Below are 25897 nucleotides of genomic sequence, written 5' to 3' on the forward strand. Positions count from 1 at the left end.
AGTATAAAATTATTTAGATATTATTAGATTTGTTGTTATATTGCTTTTTTTGCTTAATATTTGTGTAAATTTTTTAATCGTTTTTTTTGTCTTTTGTTTATTTTGCCTAAAGAGAGTTTCTATTTGTTTTTTATTAATAGTCCTTTTTGTTGTGGCATATTTTTATGATTAACACATTTCTTTTTTTTCATTTTCTTATCAGTTTTCCGTGGTTGTTATTTATTTTATTTCAAGGTGTTGCAATAGACACTTTGATAAAGTAATTTCTCATTTAGTTTTGGTTTCAGTGATAGTTGAGAGAGAGAGAGAGACAGAGTGTGAATATAGGGAGTATGGGGAGATATGATAATGAAAATACATAATATAATTTGTGAAAAAGAATAAGGGGATTTTTGTGTGTGTTTGGAATTTTTAGTTAAGCGAAAAATTTCATTTGAAAGCATTTATTGAAAATCGATAAACTTACATTTAAAGATTAAATTATTTAGAATATGATCTCAAATTTTCACAAATGCTGTCAAGCGAAATTTTATCGCTTGTTGTGGAGAGAGTTCTTAGTGATGTATAGGCAAATAGAGAGAATGTGAAAAGGTGTGTGTGTGTGTTTTTAAATGCATTTTATTAATCATATATAAATAATTGGCCTAGAAAAAATCGTGTTTCTTTTTACATATCCTTGCAAAGGATACATATGTATTTTTATATATTTTTACTACTGAGATCATTTTGTTTTTCTTTTCTTTTCTGTGGTGTTGTTAAAAATAAATATCAAGTGTTGTTTATTTTTTGTTTTTTATTTTTGCTTTGTGTGACGTGACTATATGAACGGCTATTTTCTTCTTTTGTGATATATTCATATTTACAACTTAGCAATACTTAATTACATATGAGTGAATAAAGAGAGAGAGAGACATCATGACTGACAGACATTGTTTCTTTCTTACTTTCATTTTGAGGAACTGTTGAAGACTTTGTCTTTTCTTGTATAAAATGAAGGTAATAAAATTGATGTATAAAAAATAAAATAAAAATAAATAAATAACAAAAACTATTGCACTCTTTAATGGAAATACTACGGAATAGTATAAAATACTGTCAAGGGGGAAAATTTGTCTTAGACAATTCACTTTTAAAAAATTGATACATTTATTATTAGGAATTGATAAGAGATCAAAATTTGGCTAAGAAGTCTTTTTAAAGCACACTACTGTGTGAATTTTTAAAAGAAATGTTTTAAAAGACACTACTGTGTGGATTTGTAAAGGAAATATTTTTTTCAAAGAACACTACTGTGTTGATTTTTAAAACAAATATTTTTTCAAAGGACTCTACATTGTGGATTTTTAAAAGAAATATTTTTTCAAAGGACACTTCTGTGTAAATTTGTAAAAGCAATATTTTTCAAAGGACACTACAGTGCGGATTTTTAAAAGACATATAATATCCCAAAAAGTAGATTTTTGCAAGAATTACCCTGAACACCACTGCTTAGATTTTGTAGAAATATTTTTTCAATGGACATCACAGCGTTTTTTTTTTGTAATAATATTTTTGTATGGACTCAAAAACGTGGATTTTAAGAAAAATATTTTTTAAGGGACGCCACTCCTAGGAGTTTTTTTAAATTTTTTTCCAGGAACACTGCATTGCGGATTTAACTCTAACCCAACTCAGTAGATTTTAAAAACTATTTTATTAAATGGAGACCACAGCATTGATTTTTAAACATTTTTTTGAATGGAGATTTTTACAAATATTTTTAAAAATATTTTTTTTTTTGAGGGAGACCACAGCGAGTATTTTTAAAAATATTTTTTTTTTAACGAGACCACAGCGTGTTTTTATAAAAATATTTTTTTTAAAGGAGACTACAGCTTCTGTTTTTTTAAATATTTTTTAAAGGGGGCCACAGCGTTTATGTTTTTGGAATTCTTTTTTAAAGGGGGCCACAACGTACAATGGTTCAGGAATCGATTTTCCTGGCCAAAAATCAAAATTTTGTTTTGTCGAAGATATTTAATTTCTATATGGGATTCGATATTAAACATATTGAAACTAAGGAAACCAAAAAACTAGGCCCAAATATTGGAAGGTGTGGGCGTGGCGTGCCCCTTAAAACGAGCATTTTCCCCATTTTTTGGGAAATACGTAATTTTTGCAAATTTCTGGAGAAAGACGAAGCTATTTCTCTGAAACTATAACAGTTATTGTGTTCATTGTTTTTTGTAAGGTAGGTAGGATTGTGGCCTTTAAAAATCGCTTTAGTAAATTACCGTAGCGTTTACACAACATGATCTATTTTATTTTTCCTCGGGTACTAAATTTTATGAAATTCCAAATTTAGTGGGCTAGAACTTTTGTGGAACAACTTGGAACAATGTTCTGTTTTCACAGAAAGATGCCCGAAAGTCTCCTCTTCCAGCCCATATATACTTTTGTACCCGTCCCGTTCCATCCGTTTAACACTTTTTTCAATTTATTGAAATTACATGGGTAAAAATGAGTGTTTTTCTATACTGTTTCCATATGAATTACAGTTTTTTGACACAAATTACAACTTTTTTGAGTATATGAGTTTGTATACGAGTTATATAAGTTTTATTAAAAACCAAGGAGAATTTTTTTAATTTTTGAAAAATTTAAATCGTAAATTTTTTTTAACATATTTTTGAAAAAAAAAATTTCGAAATTTTTTCGAATTCTTTTTTAGTTTTTTTGGTAATTATTTTGTTTATTTGTTGGTGTTTGACCATCTTTAATACATATGAAGATATAAAAACCACAAAAACACTCATATTTTGATAAAAAGTAGTTAAAAAACTTAAAAGTTTAACTTTGACCTTGAATTTCTCTGCAACTACCGGACCGAACTTTACCGCTTATAATTCGTCTGAAAGCTGATTGTGTTATCTGTCTAACAAAAAATTATGATTATATCTCTATCCGTTCAAAAGTTACAGAATTTTGACCAGGAAAAAACGATTCTGAACCACTGTTCAGCGTTTGTTTTTTAAATTATTTTTTTAAGGAGACCACAGCAATGGTTTAAAAGAAATTACACTTTGAAAAGACGCCGCAGCTTGTTTTTTCTAAATTTTGAAAGGACGCAGTAGCGTAAAAATATTGAAGGGATGCTGCTACGTGGATTTTGTAAAAAAATATTTTTTAAAGGACACCACAGCGTATTTTTTAAATATTTTGGTTGGAGGGATACCACAGTGTGGATTTTTATTTCTTTCAGGGCCCCAAAGATCAAGAAGCGTGGATTTTGAATTCTTCCAGAGTCCCAAAAACCAAGAAGCGTATATATGTATTTCTACCAGAGGCCAAAAGACCAAGAAGCATGAATTTTTTATTTCTTCCAAGGCCCCAAAGAAGAGCGGATTCATATTTCTGACAAGGTATAAATACCAATAAAATTGAATTTTATTCGAAATATTCGAATATTTTTACGATGTCCAACACGGTGAAATTACTGTCACAACGTATACGCCTTGAACTAACTAGACGGAGAGTCTATCGCTATAGTTAAGACTCCAAGAACCCGAAAAAGATGAATCTGAGAGACTCAATAAAAGGCGTGGTGCAGTAGTAACATATCCATTTTACACATTGAAATCATTTGGTTCTGGGACTGAAACAGATTATAAGACATATTTCCCGAGTAGATCGGCGTGAACTTCCTGGGAAGATCGTAACAACATATTCAATGAAAGTATTTGGTTCGAGGAATGAAACCGACTATCGTAGTAAATAAAACAATAGCCAAATTTCTCGAGTAGTTCGGCGTTAACTTACTGGGAAGGTCGTAACAAAATATTCAAAAAACGAGTTTCGTCTGTTCTGAATTTTTTGTAGGCTTCAGATCCGAACGATATAATTAACACCGCGAAGGAATATACCGTTTTATTCCCAAAGCCATCAGTTGCGAATTTAAACTCTAAAAAACACCACTTCAACCGTGGGCAGGATGACGTTAAAAATATTCTATGCGATTTTAATGCAAAAATTGGAAAGGAGAATATCTTTAGCCCAACTTTCGGCAAATTCAGTGAAAGATGGCAGACATTCATCGAGCGTGTTGGATGTACGATCGTTCCGAGGTGCAAACACTACCTTGTTGCTGCAAATGTACGTACCAGATAGAATGTGGCAAATAAAGTACGAACAGGTGCAACACGGAGGTTGGAAATTGCTAAGCTGCAATCACAGCAGATAGCCCCAGCATATTCTACTCAACTGACCCAACTGCTTAATCAAAGCACTCCTCGTCCCGATAACATATTAGCACAATGGCAAAATAGTGCCCACTCTATGCAAACAAGACTTGGATACCAGAGATCTCCACCAAGGAATCCATGGTATGGCCAAAAGAGTCGTGCTGCTACCGAACAATAAGTGCGGTAGCGCACGAGAGAGGTGTCGGGAGAAAACGAGAAACGTCTTTTCCGCAGGAAAAAGAGAGAGAGAGAGATGGAAAAGCGGGAGTGTGAACAAATCGAGATGTACGGGAGACAAAATGAAGTCCGAAAATTCTACCAACATCCTCCTGTAGAGGCCAACAAGATAATTGGTTAACTGATACAGATAGTGTGCTAAAGATATGGAAAGAGCACCTTTCCAAGATACCACATACCCAATCCCAGAAGATGCTATTGAATGTATGCCACCCAGCCAAGATGAGGTAAAGACAACAATAAACCGATTGAAGAGCTGTTCAAAACCGGAGGCGACACACTGATAAGGTGTATGCATCAGCTAATTTGCACCATCTGGCAGGAAAAATGTGTGCCCGTCGATTGGAACCTGTGTCTCGCCCTCAAGAAAAAGTATAAAACGGTATCCTCTTACTGTAGGGGCATAAGTCTTCTTCCTATTGCCTACCAGATTGTGTTAGGGATATTGTGGCAACGACTAATGCCAATGGTTAACGAAATAATTGGGCCATACCATGAAGGTCGAAGGAGAATATTTAGCATATTCTGGGTTTGGTGGGTTTGGCAGTAAACGGCTAGAAGACCATGTTGATGGTGTCGACGCCCAATGCGTCCGTAGAGCTCGGACCAACTGTTGAAGTTGGTTCCTATAATTTTGAGTTAGTAAAAGACTTCGTCCACCTCGGCGCCGCCTTAAACATAACAAACAACATCAGTTGTGAAATAAAAAGAAGAATTGTATTGGCCAACAGATGCTACTTTGGCTTAAGTAAGCAGTTTAAAAACAAAGCCACATCTCATCGAACAAAAATAACCCTTTACAAAACACTGATACTACCCGCGCTGAGGTATGGTGCCGAAGCCTGGTTACTTGCGCATGCAGACAAGGCCGTGCTTGCTGTGTTTGAGAGAAAATTTCTTCAAAAGATCTTCGGATCAATCTGCGTTGACGGCGAATATCGATGTCGTATGAACCAAGAGATGTATCTGATACACAACGACATCAGTATAGATAAACGTATCGTATCGAGATGCAACGACTGCATTGGCTAGGCCATATCATAAGAATGAGCGATGATGAAACCGCAAAAAGGCGTATAAATATGCAGCAAACTAGTGGAACAAAGATCGAAAAACGCGGTATTCCCAAAATCGAAGCAACAAACAGAGAGAAATGGAGATCTTTTCTTAGTTCAGCTTATGGAACAAATGTTCTGTAACGGGCCAGCTAAATAAGTATATAGAGGGACGATTACGAGGGCTGGACGATAACTATCTGGCCTAACAATGAAAAGGCGAATATTTACCATCAAAAATAGTTTTATTGTTTTCTTATGTAGCTTTCAGCTTGATTTACATGCTTTTTCATGCGCTTAAACCAATTGTTGAATACCTTTTTCCACTCCGACTTAGACATCTTTAAAACATGGTTTTTGAACGCTTTTATAGCATCTTCTGGCTACGAAAATCGTTGACCACGCCGTTTTTTCCTGATATGCTGGGATCAAATAAAATCATTGGATCCCCAGTCAGGGCTGTATGACGAATGAACTATCAGTTCCACGTTTTGTCCGGTCAAACAGGCGCTGCACAGTGCGAAATATGAGCACTTTAGCGGAACTTTACTAATAACTTTTAAAGTAAAGGGCGTAGATTCCTAAAATTTTGCAAAAAATGTTTCTTATATTAGTGGATAGTGTGGGGCTCAAATTGGGCCACATAGGCCCGCGGTTTCCCGTAGCGTTCATGTAACGGCGCCTGTCTTTTTTACGTTTTACATTCATTTTTGAATCGATTTTGCTTCAAATTGGTATATTGAGCTTTCAGCGGATAGAAAACTTATGTACAAAATATTTTCAATATAGGTTCGCGTTTTGGTATAGACCCCATTGAACGTACCGATCTATGGAACCTCAGTGCAAAATATTAACATCGTAGGTACGCGTTTTTTTGGTATAGCCCCCATATGACGGGCTCCCTCATATTAGGTATTTTAAATGTTGAAGACAAAAATTGCAACAGATTTTGATGCAAATGTAAATTTTAAGATGTTAGCGAATAAAAATCCTCCTCACATAAAAGCTGTCAACATAGGTCCACTTCTGGGTGAAGCCTCACAACCCTGCACATCCATTAAAGATTAAAATGTCAGTAATTTTTTGTTTTCATTTGTATCTATACACGGTGTGCCTTAACCAAATTTAAATGGAAGGTCCTTACACCTGGAAGTTTTTGCAGATTCTGAAACTACAATGCTTATAGATGAGAAATATCAAGAAACCAAAAAATCGCCGGAGGGATTTTCAAATAAATCGCGATTTAAGTTCACATTTTTAGGGGTTCTTTAGGTTTCCACGATTTTGCTTGAAAACCGTGAGCTCTATGTAAATGGACCTAAATAAAATGTTGTAGCTGTGAAAATTCTCAACAAGATTGACCTTTCTGATATTTTCGTATTATTATATATAATGTTTATTGGGCTATTTAGCAGGTCTGTACCATTAATTGTATTAATAATATCTCTCAGATCAAGTTCAGGTTGGAACTGCATTACAATTTTTAACGTCCCAGCAAAAATCCTCATTACAAACCTCCTTTCCCACCCATTATTTTAACAAGGGCATGTCGCGCGAAATATCTGGTTATTGGTTATTGTAACCACTGAAATAGGTAGATGGTAACCACTGAAAGAAGTAGATACTGAGTAGATTCTGACTACATATTTCAGTGGTCACAAAATAACCAGATATTTCGCGCGACATGCCCTTGTTAAAATAATGGGTGGGAAAGGAGGTTTGTAATGAGGATTTTTGCTGGGGTATATTGGTATTTGCACCACATCATTCAAAAATGTTGCACTATATATAAATCACCAATATTTACAGGTCAAAACTATGAAAAATTGCGAGAGGATTCTTAATTTAACAGAAATCATCATTTGTTAAAATTAGTGAGTCCACCTCTCCAAAACACAGTCAACAACGGCTTTAATCGCCGCGTTTACCTTCCACTTTGGAAAATGCAATTAAATGAAATTTCCGAAGTCATTTAAAAAAATTTGAATTTCTCCGAAGACCGCACGTTACCGCAGCTGTTTTATGGATCTGCGAATAGAGGAGACCCCAATCTTATAGATCATATATATCTTAAAACGTGAATGTACGTGACTCACTTTTGAAATATCCACGGAAAATAAAAAAAATAATTTTGAAGACTTCAAAAAAAGCACTTCTTTCCGATTAAGATTGCACGGAAACAATAAGAGTTTTTGCATTTTTTAAAGAGTAAAATATTATAATTGTTTTGTAAAATATTAAGAAAAATAAATCATGACATACTGACTTACCATTTGTCCACGCCACGCTATTTTTTTTAATGAATCCAAATTATATTTTTTAGAAAAAAAAATTATTAAACAAAAGTGCAACTTTAAGTGCATTTTTAAGTCATTTCGCGGAGTAAATCGCCAAACTGAGTATGGGTCATTTGCAGTGAAGTACTTAGCTAACGAATTCAATTAAAATTTAATTAATTTTATGTACTTTCAAAATTCCTTAAAGTTCCACTAAACTTCCCATATTTCGCACTGTGCGCTGGTTTGAATCGATGTGAATTTCGAATTTCTCAGGAGACTTCTGGCAAAAAATGGTAGTGTGCCACTCAGAATTAACCGTACTACATTTCTCAAACCGTATAATCGCCATACAGTCAATTTTGTCGACGAAACAGGCGACCATTTGCTTCGAAGTGCTTCTTACATGAACAAATTTCGTTAGATTTGGCTCGCTTTCGAAGACCTAAACGGTCGATTCCTATTTTGTTTCGGGCTCCTAAGCATAGGTCCAAGATTCGTCGTCTGTGACGATCTTTTAAACGTCCTTTGAAGCACGACGATCGTTTTTATTCACGATATCTTTGCACAAGTCCACAAGAGTCTCTTTTTGAGCGATTGTCCAATTTTGCTGGATCTAAGGAGAAAAATCCATTTTTGCGGCCAGGTCTTTATGCAATATCAAATGTTAGTTGGTGGAAGAAATGCCAAAGAATGCCTCTATCTCACGGTGTATAACATGGCGATCTTGCCTTACCCGTCCAGGCACGGCTTATTGTTTTTGTGGTACAATATCCGATTAAAGGCAACCCCCACAACCTTAATTTTTTGTTTTTTTTTGCATTTTTTGCAAAGTGATTTTTTTAAATCACTCTAAACAACACAACACATGGTTGTATGACAAACTGTCCTGAGTAGGCATAAGCTGAAAAAGGTCAAACTGTCCAAAAAAATTTTCAAATTGCGCCTGGCAACACGCGGTGTTACACTATGCAACACTGAAAATGCAAACAACTTCTAGCATGGATTTTTTGAAAGTACATATTTAGTCTACAAAAACCCTAGTTGGGTTTTGTCCTGTCAGATCCAGTTCGGATTTTATGGCCTCATCTAATCCGGGCTAAATCTTCACTTTTTTGCAATTATCAGGCCTTTATCTCAGAAACGAATAGGAATTTGGCCTTGCTGTCTTTAGCAATATTGTAGCCCTAAACTAGTAGAACTTATCTTTTGAAGAAACCACATAAGAAAAACTCCATCTAGGGCATCAAAATCTATAAAATATAGAAAATTTTACATAATTGCTGAAATTCTGGTCAGTATCGGCTAAACTATTGGGAGTTGAACCAAGTAACCTTTTGCAAAAACCTTCCAAATAAAGTTCTCAACAATTCTTTAGAACATTATGAAACTCTAAAATGCTTACTTCATGTTGTTTCAGCTGTATTTTGCATCATATCTTTTACAACACGTATTTCAAACACAGTTCACACCAACAGTTTATTCTCGCATTTCGGATTTCACTACATTATTGACATTTTTATTAAATCGTTGTTGAAAAATGTGATGAAAACAACGGCACAGGGGCATTTTACAACAATGACATGTTCTGAAGAGTTGTGTATTATATTCCAGGGAATATTTTTCCAAAAGAAAATTTTCAGAAAAAATTAACGGTTTTGGAGATACGGTGCGAAATGTATAAAAATTGTGGTATTTTTACATATATTTTGAAATTTGAGGTAATAAATGTAGTTTTTCGAGTTCATTATTTCTCCAAATATTGTATTCTTGTTCTTATCTACAAATTTGCTTCAGAGGTCAGAAGAAGATTCGCATTGGTTTCAGAGATATAGCCCCGAATTTCTTTAAAAACTCAATATTTAACCATGTTTAGATGAGGCCATAAAATCCAAGATGGATCTGACACAACAAAACCCAACTAGGGTTTCTTGTCGTTTGGGTCTGTACTTTCAAAAAATTCTCAGTTCGAATTGTTTGCACAAGATCATCTTAAAAAGTTGCACAGTGTTATCTAGGCCAAATAGTTTTCGTGCAGCCCTGGTATGTCCAGTAAGGAACGTACTTGCTTATTGTGTGTGGCACTTGTTGCGTGTTAGTGTTGTCAAAACGTATACGCATTGCATCGTCACGAAATTTTGGGTGTTATTGGGGGTCCCATAGAGGAAAAAACCTTTTGATTTTTGATAATGGTCGGATATTATTCAGGGGTCGCAATGTGACAAAAAAAAATATTTGGAAAAAAGGCCAAAGTTTTATTTCAAAGTTAATGTCTCCCTTCTGTAGGAGGTATATCGAAAGCAAAACCTGTCAAGGAAAGTAGAAAATATCACCTTTACAACGATGTGAAGTAGGTTGTCATAGGTGGTCAAACAACAGAGATATCGCAATAGTCGATAATGCATCCCTTTTTCCACGAAATTTTGGGGGTTGATGGGTCTAACACAGAAATAAGCCTATTGATGGTTGGTATACATCCCACTTTTCCATTTTTTATTTGGGTTGTACTGTGGATGCACTTAAATGCGTTTCAAAAAAAATTTACCTGTGTTAATGAAGACATTCAGAGCAAAGGCGCTAAGCTATCCCAATTTTAATAATTTGAATTTTATTAGTCAAAAGCTTATGAACAGGGGTAGTGGTGTAGGGTATCACATAGTCGGCCCCGACCCGACTGTAGCCTTGGCTCACTTGTTTAATATTTGAAAGAGTGCAATAGCTATAATAACAAAAGTTTTTCTTTCTTTATTAAATTGAACAAATAAAAAAAATTTAACACAATATCTTGGTATGTATAGAGGTGTTGTGTAATGTAGTGGCAATAATTTCAAATAAAAGAAAAAAATAATAACTAAAATGTTTGGTATTTGTTAATGTTGGTTGTTTTCGGTTGGTATGTATGTTAGTAGTTTTCTTGATGTATATTAAGTTAATTAACTTAATAAAGTGTATATTTAAAATTTATTTATTGTAAGTACAAAACAACAAACTATTTATTTTAATTCTTTTTTTTTTGTTATAAACAATTAATAGTATATCATCGATTCGTTTTGTAATTTTTTTTTAATTTTATTTTGTTTAGTATGATTGCGAAGTTTTATTCCTACTTTCACTTTGTTGGTTGGTTGGTATTTTTTTGTTTGTTTATTTCTTTGGTTTTATCTTTTTATTTTTTTCCTTAAAACATAATACAAACATATATAAATACACATTATGTATACTTATGTATATATTGTGTGTATAATAATAATTTCTAAGAAAACTAATACATGACCAGGAGAGTTGCATGGAAAACCACAAAAGGTAAAATTTAAGAATTGTTTGGGGTTTTGTTATTCAAACCGCAATGAGTCACTATACATCTAGTGTATATTCGAAGTGTATTTTCAAAATTAAAGAAACATTAATAGAAATTTAAAAATGTTTTCAATGTGTTTGAAATCCATATTTGCCTTAATGGAAATTATATTGTTAGTTTCAACTCTTTCCAGACCATGTACTAGCATTTCCTTTGTTGTCTTCACTTTGTAACTTTTTTTATTTTTATTTTGTTTTTTGATTTTTTTCTATATAATATTTACAATTTGTCATTTCTTAAAAAACTAAACGTTGCTTCCTATAAATACATAATTTATTTTTATTATTTCTGTACATCTTATAGTTGTTTTTTGTGTTTTATTATTTTTTTTTTTTAATATATACATTAAAAAAGTTTCCCGATTTGTTTTAGTTATTAAGATGTTTGTTTGGTTTGAGTTCGGTTTTTTCTTGTAATAGTTTAATTTTTTTATTCTTACTTTTGTTTTTGGTTTTAGTTTTAGTTTAGGCAGTATTTCTTTCTCTTAACTTAATATTTGGTTGGGTGTTTTTTTGTATTTTTTAAATAGTGTTTTTTTTTTAATTTTTTAGATATTAACCTAATTTTCGTTTTTTTCTTGTAATATTTTTTCAATATATTATTTGCTCATTCATAAAAAATATTTTAACTTATATGTGCTTAAAATTGTTTTGTCATATATTTTTCTTTGGGTTTCTCTCAGTGTAATTTGTGTATTGTAATTTATTTTCATTAATTTTCGTTTTATGTTATTTTTTATTGTTTTTTGGTTTTTATTTACTTTCAAATAATACAACAATTCATCAATCTGGTGCAAAAAATTATTTTAATTTTTTTTTATTTTATTTATTTATTATTTTTTTAGTGCAAAAATAAATGAATTTCAAAGTATGACCCGATGCCCCATTGAGTCCATAGTCCATTGTGATGCCATTTATTTTATGTTGTTTTTGTGTTTCTTATTAATTGTAGTATAAAAATACAACTATGATTTAATGGTTTTTTTGTTTTAGTTTTATATTTCTTTCATTCAAATGCCTAAAATATAAATTTGGCAATTCATTTTGGAAGCGCTTAATTTAAAAGAAAAACTGAAATTATTTTTTATTTTAAATTATATTTGTCTATTTAAATTTATTTTAATTATTCTATTTGCGCTATTCCATTTTTTTTTTTTGGTATTCAAAAAATAGAAATAAATGTTTGTTGAAGATATGGTGATTTTTTTTTATTTATAAGAGAAAGAGGTGTTAGTATGAGAAAAAAAAAACTGAAACTCATTCCAAAATCCATGGACCATGAAATAACAACAAAATCACAAAAAAATTTGGTTTAGAAAACCAGAAAATTTTAAGATTTATAAAATAGCGGAATGTAAGTTTTCTGTGGCGTATTAGTGCTGTCGAAACGTTTACGCTCCCTTGTCACGCTTTCAATAATAATCACTACAGGTCACAGAATTTTGCCTCCATGGGAAAACTCAGAAAAACTGTTGTATAACTGAATCAGAACTTGATTAAGGCAATTAAAGCAATTAAAGGTTTCGAAGTTTAGCAAACATTTTCAAGATATCATAATGTATGCAGAAGTATTGCAGAAGGAATAAACTCTATACAAAGTAAGGACTATTATGTCCAGTGAGAAATGTATGTACTTGGTACTTGTTGCGTATTAATGTTGTCAAAACGTATACGCTCCCCCTTAACACTTTTCAATAGTTTTTTATTTATTCAGTATACGAGTAATTTACAGGCAAGTGAGATAATTTTTCCTTTACAGAAGAATGCGCGAGAATTGGTTTATAGTAGCATCAGAACAACTGCTTGCTTAAAGACATTCGTTCACTATTTCATAGCTAATGATTCCGGGAACAAGTATTGTTTCGAAGTGAAGCAGAGTTTAACAAAGCTGTATAGGATACTGAAAAATTAAAATTATCCATTATATTGCGTTCGTTGAATAGGATCTTAGTCCGTGATCAGGATGCCATGATGTAAGCAGGGGTGTTATAGAAGGAATAAGCACTATACAATGGAAGGAAGATTATGTCTATTGAGAAATGTATGTACGTGGTACTTGTTGCGTATTAGTGTTGTCAAAACGTATACGCTTCCCCTTAACACTTTTCAATATTTTTTTATTTATTCAGTATACGAGTAGGTTACATAGGAATGCGCGAGAATTGGTGCATAGTAGAATCAGAACAACTAATTGCTGAATGACATTCGTTCACAATTTCCGGGAACATGTATTGTTTCGTGAAGTGAAGCAGAGAATAAAAAAGCTGTATAGGATACTAAAAAATTCAAACTATCTCTTTTATAAAAACCATTTGCTTGAACAAAGTTACACTGTTCCCAATAATATATGTAGATGCAAATTATCCATTATATTGCGTTCGTTGAATAGGATCTTAGTCCGTGATCAGGAAGGAATAAACACTATACAAAGAAAGGACTATTATGTCTAGTGAGAAATGTATGTACGTGGTACTTGTTACGTATTAGTGTTGTCAAAATGTATACGCTTCCCCTTAACACTTTTCAATATTTTTTTATTTATTCAGTATACGAGTAATTTGCAGGGAAGTGAGATAATTTTTCTTTACATTGGAATGCGCGAGAATTGGTGTATAGTAGCATCAGAACAACTAATTGCTGAATGACATTCGTGCACCATTTCCGGGAACAAGTATTGTTTCGAAATGAAGCAGAGTATAAAAAAGCTGTATAGGATACTGAAAATTTCAAAGTATCTCGTTTATTTAAATCCATTTTCTTGAACAAAGTTCTACTGTTCTCAATAATATAGATGCAAATTATCCATTATATTGCGTTCGTTTAATAGGATCTTAGTCCGTGATCAGGATGCCATGATATAAGCAGGGGTGTTATAGAGTGAATAAACATTATACAAAGGGAGGACTTGGTTCTTGTTGCGCATTAGTGTTGTCAAAATGTATACGCTTCCCCTTAACACTTTTCAATATTTTTTTATTTATTCAGTATACGAGTAATTTACAGGGAAGTGAAAAAATTGTTCCTTTACGTAGCAATGCGCGAGAATTGGTGTATAGTAGCATCAGAACAACTAATTGCTGAATAAAAATTAGTTCACCATTTCATATCTAATGATTCCGTGAACAAGTATTGTTTCGAAGTGAAGCAGAGTATAAAAAAGTTTTATAGGATACTGAAAAATTCAAAGTATCTCGTTTATAAACTCCATTTGCTTGAACAAAGTTCTCCTGATCCCCAAAAAATATATGGAAATTATCCATTATATAGGATTCGTTGCATAGGATCTTAGTACGTGATCAGGATATCATGGCATCCTTAGTCCGTGATCAGGACGCCATGATATAAGCAGGAATGTTATAGAAGGAATAACCTCAGTACAGAGGGACGATTATGTCTATATACTGGTACTTGTTGCGTATTAGTGTTGTCCAAACGTATACGCTTCCCCCTAAACACGTTTCGATATTTTTTTATTTATTCAGTATACGAGTAGGTTACAGGGAAGTGAAATAATTTTTTCTTTACGTAGAAACTGGCTTATAGCAGCATCAGAGCAACTAACTCTTGAAGGGTATTCGTCAATCATTTCATAGATATCGTTTCCGACAAAAAGTACCGCTTTGAAGGGAAGGAGAAGTAAAAAAAGCTGCATATGAAAATGAGAAATTCATTCTATTCATTCCAGTTGCCTGAATACAGCTCTCCTGTAGATTTACATTGACCATTGCACTGAGTCCATTGAATGGTGATCTTAGCTCTTGATCGAGATGCCATAACATATGTAAATGGAACTTTATGGAATAACAAATCAGGAAGATTCAACTGAAGCATAAATTTAGGTGTTAGTGTTATGTTATTGTGTGCGTAGTGGATTATTTGATAATTAGTTTAGAGTATCTATCGATCGCTGGTAGCACGCTCGACGATTTTCGCTTCACTCTAGAATAAATACTTTACAGAGGGACGACTATGTCTAGTAAGGAATGTACCTGATATTTGCCTGTGACACTTGTTGCGTATTAGTATTGTCACAACGTATACGCTCTCCACACTTCATGAGGAAAATACTAATATACAGGAATTTGCTGCTAAAATTACATCGGAGGGGTTTAAAAGCGTTTTTTGAGGTGTTGAATACTAATGTTATTGTGGGAAAAATAGAGTAGAAAAGCGTCTATTCCATAGGAAAAGAAGAGAGAGAAGAGTTGGAGGAGAAAATTCTATCAAAGAGTGAAACATCGAACTGATTGCTTTGGCCCATTATCCTGTAGAGACGAACAAGGTGATCTAGTGACACAAACAGATAGTGTGCTCAGGATATGGAAAGAGGATTTTTCCAAACTGTTGCGCTATCCAATACTGGGCAAGACGATGTGAAACCATCCCAGATGCAATCACACAAGTTTGTATTGCATGTATACTGCCCGGCCAAGATGAGGTAAAGATAGCAATAAGCCGGTTGAAGATTAATAAGGCAGCAGGATGACTTACCAGCCGAAATTTAAAATCCGAGGTGAACCGGAGCACCCTTTGTCTCATCCACAAGAAAGGAGATAAGTCTGTGTGCTGCAACAACAGGGGCATAAGTCTGCTACCTATTGCTCATAAAAAAATGTATCAGGTATTTTGTGCGAACGACTAAAGCCAATGATCAACGCAATAAGTGGGTCATAGCAATGCAGCTTTAGACCTGGTAAGTCCACCACATCCTGGAAAAGACACAAGGGATGCAAATCGACACTTACCAACTTTTTGTCGATTATAGATCAGCATTCGACAGCCAAAGATATTTCAAACCATATCTGAATTTGGTATTCGTAAAATGACTCTAACTGATACCCGGTCCTTAAAATAGAAAGAACCTTTCCGAACAGTTCACACAAAAAAAGAGATATGACTGTGTGCTCCAACAACTGGGGCACAAGTCTGCTACCTATTGCTTATAAAATAGTATCAGGTATTTTATGCGAACGACCAAAGCCAATGATCAACGAAATAAGTGGGCCATAGCAATGCGGCTTTAGACCTGGCAAATCCAGCACTGATCAGATATTTACCCTGCGGAAATCCTGGAAAACACCCTAGAGATGCAGATCGACACTTACCACCTTTTTGTCGATTATAGAGCAGCCTTCCACAGCCAAGGATATTCCAAACCATATCTGAATTTTGTATTCGGCTTTGTAAAATGACTCTAACAGATACCGGGTCCTTAAAATGGAAAGAACCTCTCCGAACATATCACGTAAAAAAGGAGATAAGACACCCTGCGGAAAATCCCGGAAAAGACACAGCGGATGCAAATCGACACTTACCATCTTTGTGTCGATTATAGAGCAGCATTCCACAACCCCTAACGTTCAAAGTTATTCCAAGCCTTGTCGGAATTTGGTATTCGCCTTTGTAAAATGACTCTAACTGATACCGTGTGCTCCAACTATACGGACATAAGTCTGAAGCCAATGCTCAATGAAATAAGTGGACCATACCAATGTGACTTTAGACCTGGCAAGTCCAACACTGACCAGATATTTACCCTGCGGAAAATCCTGTAAAAGAACCTAGAGATGCAAATCGACACTTATCACCTTTTTCTCGATTATAGAACAGTCTTCGACAGCCCTTTACGTTCCAAGCCACACAAAGCTCATTCGGCTTTGTAAGATGACAATAACTGATATCCGGCCCTTAGTTCAAATTGAAAAATAAACCTCACCGAACAGGTCAGTACCAAATGAGGTTTCAGATAAGGAGATGTGATCTCTGTGATCCTGTTTGAGAAGGTTATACGAGATGCAAACGTCAATAGAAATTAGCCTGGGTACTTGTGCAAGCATACATATAAGACAGGGCTTGTTGTGTGTTGAGAGAATAATTCTTCCAAAGATCTACGGGCCAAAATGCGTTAACGGAGAATATAGACGTTGTACGAACCAGGTGAACCACGACTATCGCTTATACAACGACATCAGTATATTTAATCCTATTGCAATACAACGATTTCGTTGCCTAGGCCATGTCGTAAAACTGCGCAATGATGAACCCCATAAACTGCTTAAATATGGGCCACATGACCGTTCATGCAGAAATGGAAGTCTTCGATGGAGTAAAAAAAGTGGAAGACGAGATAGAACAAGCTAAAAAGTATCAATCGGCTTTGCTGAACGAGGCGTACCCTCAACCAGTGTGAACTGAAAGACTTTTTCCCAAAAAAAAAAAAAACATATGTATTTAGGGGGCCTTCAGATTAGGCGTATGCACTTACCGACAAAGATGTGGATTAGCATAAAATCTCAAAAGTTTTGCGGTTCAGGTAGCTAAAGCAGGGGACCGCGATATCTATCGAGAGGAATGACTCCCAAATATAAGACTAAAATCCAAAATAGACTAGGAAGTGGGTCTTATTTTTGGGAGTCATTCCTCTCGATAGATACCGCGGCCAGTTGGTCACCATAAATTATATGGTAGAGCTTTTGGACCATTGTATTAGGGAACATAGCCTTGACGTCGAAGAACGTAATATCGCCCTAATTAGAGCCACTTGGACTACCTTTGTTGAATGTACAAAGGATACTCAAACAGACCCTTAACCGCACTTAAACAAAAATGTTGATCACATGTGTGTGGCTGGTACCCCAAGGAGTTTATCGATACTTTTGAACATATACTAAATTTGGAGAAAATATTTCGAGATCCAATGTTTGGACCAAATTTATTGCTCCGTTTATGATATATTGCTCATACCATTTTATCGAATATTTTCGAACTTTTGTGGAGGATGAAGAAGATGACCTACCACCTTCAAATTGGAATGGACCGACATAGTCCATTGGTGTAGTGTGTCTTCTTGTGGGAGTCATTCCTCTCGATACGACCATTATATCAGGAAACGTGAGCTTGCCCACGGAAAACATCATATAGCTGTAAACAGGGCTACTAGGAGTATCTTCTGTAAAAATTTCCATAGAATTCTCGCACAGATCCAAAGTTTGGACCAAATCGTTTGTTCCGTTTATGAGATATTGCGCTTACCATTTTAGCGTATATTTTTGAACTTTTGTGGGGGAGATGCCAACAGGAGCACCACCTTCGAATTTTATCTCAAGAAGTATGGACTTTTTACTGAAAAACCCTGTACCATCGTAATGGGGGCCTTGACTGCAACCTGTTGCAAGAAAAATCAAAACGATTCGAGAGGAAGTTCTCACCTGCACTTTTCCAAAATTTGGTGTGGGAGGTATCCGAAGGAGTTGACATATATAGTTCATATTCTAACCTGATCTATGTCTCGTTGAAATATTAGGATATCCTAAGTATGGACCAAATCGTTTACTACCTTCCATTGCGACCATTCTAGCGAAAACTTTTGCACTATTGTGGGGGAGGTACCTAAAAGGAGTGGACCGATAAGGCGCATCTTAGTACCTGTTTTAACTTGGGGCAAAATATTACGATTGCCAAATTTTAGATCGAATCGGTTTATCCGTTCGAGATTTACCGCGCGCTCCATCCACAACACATGGTGCCATAGCGGTTTTTTTACAGCTTTCAAGCTATTTTCTCAGGTAGTATGGACTTGCCGCCGAAAAAACTTGCACCGTCGAATACAAGTTGCTACAACAAAAATCAAAAGGATTCCGAATTTCCGCATGAATTTGACGACAAAAAATATGGATTTGCATTAAAGCTCAAAAATTTTGCGAGACAGGTACCTAAAGGATGGACAACATAATCCAATTTGGAAATGGGTCTTATTTTGGGAGTCATTCGTCTCGATATATGTATATCGTAGAGCTTTTGCACCATTATGTCAAGAAACATGGACTTGCCCACGAAAAACATAATATCGCTCTAGACGGGGCCACTAGGAGTACCTTCGGTAAAAATTTCCAAAGGATCGTTGAACACACACTAATCGCACTTAAACAAAAATTTTGAAAATTTTTGTGTTTGCTACCATACCAAGTGGACGAAATTTTGTGTGGGGGGTACTCGAAGGAGTGGATCGATATTGTCCATATTCGAACATGTCTCATAGAAATATTACAATGTTCGAAGTTATGACCAATTCGGTTACTCCCTTCGAACTTTTGTGGGGGAGGCACCCGAAGAAGTAGACGATATGGCCCATCCTCGAACTAAAAGTAAAATTTTGTTCGAATCGGTTAATCTGTTCGAGAGTTATGGTGCGCACCATCCAGCCAGGCAGTAGATGGACGGACATGGCTAAATCGTCTCGAAATGAAACGGATTTCGTCCAAACATACTTGGGCCTAAAACCATTATTTCGACGAGGCACGTTTGTGGTCGTTAGCCTAAAGGCTGAAGGTATAAACGGCAATAAACCGTCTGAAGAATAATAATGCAGCAGAAGGGGTTGGTTTACCAGCCGTGTTGTTGTTTAAGACTGGAGATGATAAGCTGAAAAAGTGTTTGCATCAGCTTATTAGCACCTGGTCCTGTTGCTTATAAAATAGTGTCAGGGAAATTGTGCCAATAACTAAAGCCAATGATCAACGAAATAACTGGGCTATACCAATGCGGCTATACCACCACTGACCAGATATTTACCCTGCAGAAAATCATGGAAAATACCCTAGAAATGCAGATCGACACTTACCACCTTCTTGTCGATTATAGACATCGGTATATTTAAAAGTATCGCGATACAACAATTTTGTTGGCTAGGCCATGTCATAAGAATGGGCAATGATGGACCCGCATGGCGATACATGCAGAAATGGAAGGCAAAAGCTTCAATTGAGTAAAAAGGGGGAAAACACGATATTCCAAATTGGAAACGTAAAGCAAAGAATAGATATGAATTAAATTATTTTCTTAGTTCGTCTTAAACAGAAAAAACATCCGGCGATAAAAAAATTGTCATATTGACGAAATTCGATAAAATTATTTGATTTGATAAAAAATCTATAAATATTTTAGTCAATATGTGAAATATTTTATCACACAAAGTAAGTTGTATGATAAAATACTTCACATATTGACTAAAATATTTATCGATTTTTTATAAAATTTTTTTCATCAAGAATATATTTTTTGTTTCAAGCACAATGTGGAATATTTTGATAAATAGTTTTTTCAATATGTGAAATATTTTATTAGTTGTATTTCTACTTTGTGATCAAATAATTTTATAGAATTTTGTCAATATGAACAATTTTTTAACGCCGGAGAATCGATAAATTTTTGATTGAATCATTCAATTTTTTTATCAAATGGCTAAAATTTTTTTCTGTGTATATGACAAGTGTTCTATTGAAGGTACTCAGATTCAGCTGTATTGCAGCAAAGTGTCTCCAAAATTTTCTTGGGATTTTATTATTATTTCGAGTTGGCATTTCATTGTTTTTAATTGACATGTTTGGGGGCTACTATGCCTCGCAAAGCATTTTTGCCCAATAATCCTGGATTTTGGTTGAATGGTGTTTAGGAGATAAATGAGAGAAATTGAGAGTGCATAAGTAAGTGTTGCTTATAAGGAAGACAATGAATTTCTTTAGGTTTTTTTTTCTATACAAAAGAAAACCAAGAGATTTGTGCATTTTGGCAGAGTGCAAAGAGAGAGAGAGAGAGAGAGAGAGAGAAGAAAATATTAATCTTCTCTTCTTCCTAACTGAAATAGGTGAGAAAATATTTGTTTATTGGTAGTTAATATCTAAATATAGGGAAGCCTCAATTAACAAGAAAGAGAGAGACGGAAAAAAGCTAAAACTGGACATATAGTGTAAAAGAGCAAACCTATTAGAGAGATAGTGCTGAGTGAAGAAGGTATAACCCAAAAAGGAGGAGAATTTTGAAAATTAAAGTTTTGACGACATCAGAAAAAACGTTGTTTTGTTGGGGCATCGTATGGGCTGTGTTGTTGTTGTTTTAACTTTAGATCATCTATAAATATCTGAGAGAAAGAGAGAGCGATAATCTCTTTTAATCTTAATTATTTTTGCTGTAGTTTTTTTGTTATTACTCCGTTTATCGCAAGAGTTGTGTTTGGATTTTAAGTCTTAATTTGTTGTTCTTGTTTTTTGTTGTTCTTGCTTAAATCTAAAGGGGTTTCTTTTCAGGGAGACGAGGGGGGTGTACCTTCATAAACAATTCTACTTGATGTCAGTATATAATTTTTGTTTTTGTTGATTTGTGTTGTTGTTGTTGTGTATGTGATAACTGTGATTATCCGCATATTACATCCGTTTATATGCTGTGTTTGTTGTATCTGCGTTTACTTTAATGGTAATTAACATTGTTTGTTGTTGTTGTTCTGTTTTTGGTTTATATGTGTGTGTGTATTTCATACATAACTGTAGTTATAGTTTTTACCTCTTTTTTCTTTTGGGGGCTGTGGATTTTTTTACATTAACAATAAATTATAACTATTTTGGTTTTTTGTTGTTGTTGTTGGTTTTCCTTGGTTTCCTTACTAAAATTATATTTAATATGTATTAAATTTCATTTAACTACAACTAATGCTTGTATTTCTTGGGTATAGTTTTGTTGTTGTTCTGCTTCTTCTTCATCTTCTTGTAATGTTGGTAATGAGCCTTTTTTTGGTAAGAACTATCCTTTGAGGATAATTTTCACTGCCTTGAAGCCTGCTGCAATATGTTGTTTCTTACTCAAGAGGAAACTTTGCAAAATGTGCTAGTAGCTGTTGTTGTTACTGTTGCTGATTTTGTTCTTCTTTTTGTTGTTGTTGTGATGATGGTAGCACTAGCCATGTATAGATAGATAGCAGTGTTGTCGCTGTAAACACTCGATTTTTGCTGCAGTTCTGCCGCTTCGCCGCCTTACTTTTCTTCACCCAACAAGACCAAATCATCGGCCACCACGTCGCTGACATGCAGATAGATAATCCAGTACATGAGATTAAAGCACACGAAACACACCGGAAACACAATACGGGAGTATTTGTCAATGTCCGATGGTGTTATGCCCAAGAGCTTGTTAATATCCTAGAGATGTTGGTAATAAAAAAGCAAATTCAAACAGAAAACACAAACACACGCACACACAGATAATAAAATTAAAAAAAGAGCAAAAAGAAGCAGAGGAAGAGAAGAAAAATCCATTAGTTAATTCAACTGATCTTGGGGTTGGTAGCAAAATGTAGACATAAAATTACTTTTTTTACCTTGCCCGGGTGTAGCAAGTGAGCTGGTACCGCTGCCTCAGCATCACCACCTTCGGGCGGTGCTCCACCTCCACCTCCGCCGCCGGCTGGCGGTCCACCGGGGGGTCCCTGGGGTCCGGGACCATGTGGTCCAACGGGCGGGCCACCACGTCCACCGTTGACGGTATTCTCAAGGGTGCCACCCTTCGAATGAGCCTTGGGATCGTGCACTTTGAATCTCACCTCCTGGAACAAGGGTCCCACTATCGAGCAACCGCGACCACCAATATTTTGTTGTTGCATATTTTGAAAGCCAATTGGGCGGTTACTCACTGTTTGTTTGGGTACATGAGGATGACCATGGCTGTGATGGCCATGACCATGCCCATGTCCGCCATGATCCACCACCGTATTCGGATTTGGATTGGGTGGCGGTTGCACCCCATCAAGTTGTTGCTGCTTTTTTTGCTCAGCCATCTTTTGGATCGTCATAAATCTTTGTTTTCGCATTTGAATTCGTTTTGCCATATAGCCCACAGTGGCGTATTCTATTTTTTGTTAATTTTTTTTTTCATGAATTTGTTTTGAAAATTTGAAATGTATATTTTTTGTTTCAATTCAATAGGAGGGTTGTTGTTTTGTAATTGTTGGGAGTATAAATCAATCGTTTAAGGCAGCATTTGAATAATGGTAACCAATCAAAATTATTGGATGTTCGGGGGGTGTGGAGAAATGTTGAGGAACAACGATTTGAATTTTGATAAATTTCCAATTTTTTTATTTGTTTTGTTTTGAGATTTTTTGTTATGGGTATTTGTTTGGAGTTGCGGGAAAAGCCGTTGATTGGTTGTTTTTGGTTTGGTAAAATTTTCAAAATTTTTTTGTTTTGGTTTTGGTTCGTTTTGTTAAATAATGTGAAAAGAAAAAGACAAATGATTAAGATAATAACAATGATCTTCGAATTGAGGTATAGGTTTTAACTCGTTCAAAACAAAGAACAGAAAAAGCAAACCAAGAAATTACATTGAAACGAAAAAAAATAGAAGAAAGAAGACGAAGAAAACATTGAACATTCAATGAAAATTGAGGCGGAACATAACAGAGAATATTTCCTTGCTTTATATTGCAGTGAATTTAAGATATATTGTAATTTAGATTTTTTCGGTCAAACTTTATCCAGTGATTATACATAGGTAACTCCCAAAAATGATTTTGGGCTTATGTCCGTGTGTGTTATGCCCAACAGGTAATCTATTCTATAGAAGGCCCCTACAGGGGTAACCTATTCTATAGAAGACCCCTACAGGGGTCATCAATTCTACAGAAGACCCCTACAGGGGTCATAAATTCTATAGAAGACCCTTACAGGGGTCATCTATTCTATAGAAGACCCTTACAGGGTCATCTATTCTATAGAAGACCCCTACAGTGGTCTCCAATTCTATAGAAGACCCCTATAGGGGTCACCTATTCTATTGAAGACCCCTATAAGGGTCACCTATTCTATTGAAGACCCCTATAAGGGTCACCTATTCTATAGAAGACCCCTACAGGGGTCATCAATTCTATAGAAGACCCCTTCAGGGGTTATCTAATCTATAGAAGACCTCCACAGGGGTCACCAATTCTATAGAAGACCTCCACAGGGGTCACCAATTCTATAGAAGACCAATAAAGGGTTCATCTATTCTATAGAAGACAGGGGTCATCTATTCTATAGAAGACCCCTACAGGGGTCATCTATTCTATAGATCTATTCTCTAGAAAACCCATTCAGGGCTCTTCTATTCTATAGACGACCCCTACAGGGGTCATCTATTGTATAGAAGACCCCTACAGGGGTCATCTATTCTATAGAAGACCCCTACAGGGGTCATCTATTCTATAGAAGACCCCTAGAGGGTCATCTATTCTATAGAAGACCCCTACAAGGGCCATCTATTCTATAGAAGACCCCTACAGGGGTTATCGATTCTATAGAAGACCCCTACAGGGGCCATCTATTTTATAGAAGATCTCTACAGGGTCATCTATTCTATAGAAGACCCCTGCAGGGGTCATCTATTCCCTAGAAGACTACTACAGGGTTCATCTATTCCCTAGAAAACCACTACAGGGTTCATCTATACTGTAGAAGACCACTACAGGGTTCATCTATACTGTAGAAGACCCCTGTATGGGGTCATCTATTCTATAGAAGACCCCTACAAGGGCCATCTCTTCTATAGAAGACCCCATACAGGGGTCATCTATTCTATAGAAGACCCCTACAGGGGTCATCTATTCTATAGAAGACCCCCACAGGGGTCATCTCTTCTATAGAAGATCCCTACAGGGGTCATCAACTCTATAGAAGACCCCTACAGGGGTCATCTATTCTATAGAAGACACTTACAGGGGTCATCTATTCTACAGAAGACCCCTTACAACGGTCATCTATTCTATAGAAGACCCCTACAGGGGTCATCTTTTCTATAGAAGACCACTACAGGGATCATCTATTCTAAGGAAGAACCCTACAGGGGTCATCTATTCTATAGAAGACCCTACAGGGGTCATCTATTCTATAGAAGACCCCTTACAGGGGTCATCTATTCTATAGGAGACCCCTTACACGGGTCATCTATTCTATAGTAGACCTCTACAGGGGTCATCTATTCTATAGAAGACCCCTTACAGGGGTCATCTATTCTATAGAAGACCCCTTACAGGGGTCATCTATTCTATAGAAGACCCCTTACAGGGGTCATCTATTCTTTAGAAGACCCCTACAGGGATCATCTATTCTATAGGAGACCCCTATATTCTATTCTATTCTATAGAAGACCCCTACAGGGTTCACCTATTCTATAGAAGACCCCTACAGGGTTCACCTATTGTATAGAAGACCCCTACAGGGGTCATATATTCAATAGAAGACCCCTACAGGCGTCATCTATTCTATAGAAGACCCCCACAGGGACCATCTATTCTATAGAAGACCCCTACAGCAGAGTCCTACATGGCTCCTTTATTACATAGAAGACCCCAACGTGGGTAAACAATTCCACAGAAGACTTTTACATGGTAAATTTTTCTATAGAAAACCCAAGCAGAGGTCATCTGTTCTAGAAAAGACCCAAACAGGGGTCATATAGTCTATAGAAGACCCAAACAGGGGTCATCTATTCTGTAGAAAACCCAAACGGGGGTCATCTATTCTATAGAAGACACCTACAGGGGTCAACTATTCTATAGAAGACCCCTACAGGGGTCATCTATTCTATAGAAGACCCCTACAGCAGGCTCCTTTATTACATAGAAGACCCCAACATGGGTCACCAATTCTACAGAAGACCCTTACATGGTAAATTTTTCTATAGAAGACCCTGCAGAGGTCATCTGTTCTAGAAAAGACCTAAACAGGTGTCATAAAGTCTATAGAAGACCCCTTATAGGGGTCATCTATTCTATAGGAGACCCCTTACACGGGTCATCTATTCTATAGAAGACCTCTACAGAGGTCATCTATTCTATAGAAGACCCCTTACAGGGGTCATCTATTCTATAGAAGACCCCTTACAGGGGTCATCTATTCTATAGAAGACCCCTTACAGGGGTCATCTATTCTATAGAAGACCCCTTACA

The 25897-nt window shown here is 35.5% G+C and overlaps 1 protein-coding gene across 40 annotated transcripts in view; it reads right to left on the reverse strand.

Annotated features, from left to right (window-relative positions):
* Positions 1 to 21681: 21681 nt before the first annotated feature.
* Rdl (Resistant to dieldrin) overlaps positions 21682 to 25897 on the reverse strand; it is a 275701-nt gene continuing 271485 nt past the window's right edge. For 22 of the 40 annotated variants that reach the window (XM_073983903.1, XM_073983916.1, XM_073983909.1 and 19 more), the window contains 2 exons: positions 22283 to 22818; positions 21682 to 22112 (listed from right to left, as the gene is read on the reverse strand). In XM_073983903.1, the coding sequence (XP_073840004.1) occupies positions 21948 to 22112; positions 22283 to 22818 (701 nt within the window). In that variant the 3' untranslated portion in view covers positions 21682 to 21947. The remainder of the gene's footprint in view (positions 22113 to 22282; positions 22819 to 25897) is intronic. The other 18 variants (XM_073983930.1, XM_073983928.1, XM_073983935.1 and 15 more) reach the window with 4 other exon arrangements.

The sequence above is a fragment of the Musca autumnalis genome, unplaced genomic scaffold (assembly GCF_047663935.1).
Source record: "Musca autumnalis isolate F117 unplaced genomic scaffold, ASM4766393v1 scaffold_4, whole genome shotgun sequence".
In the NCBI taxonomy this organism is placed as follows: domain Eukaryota; kingdom Metazoa; phylum Arthropoda; class Insecta; order Diptera; family Muscidae; genus Musca; species Musca autumnalis.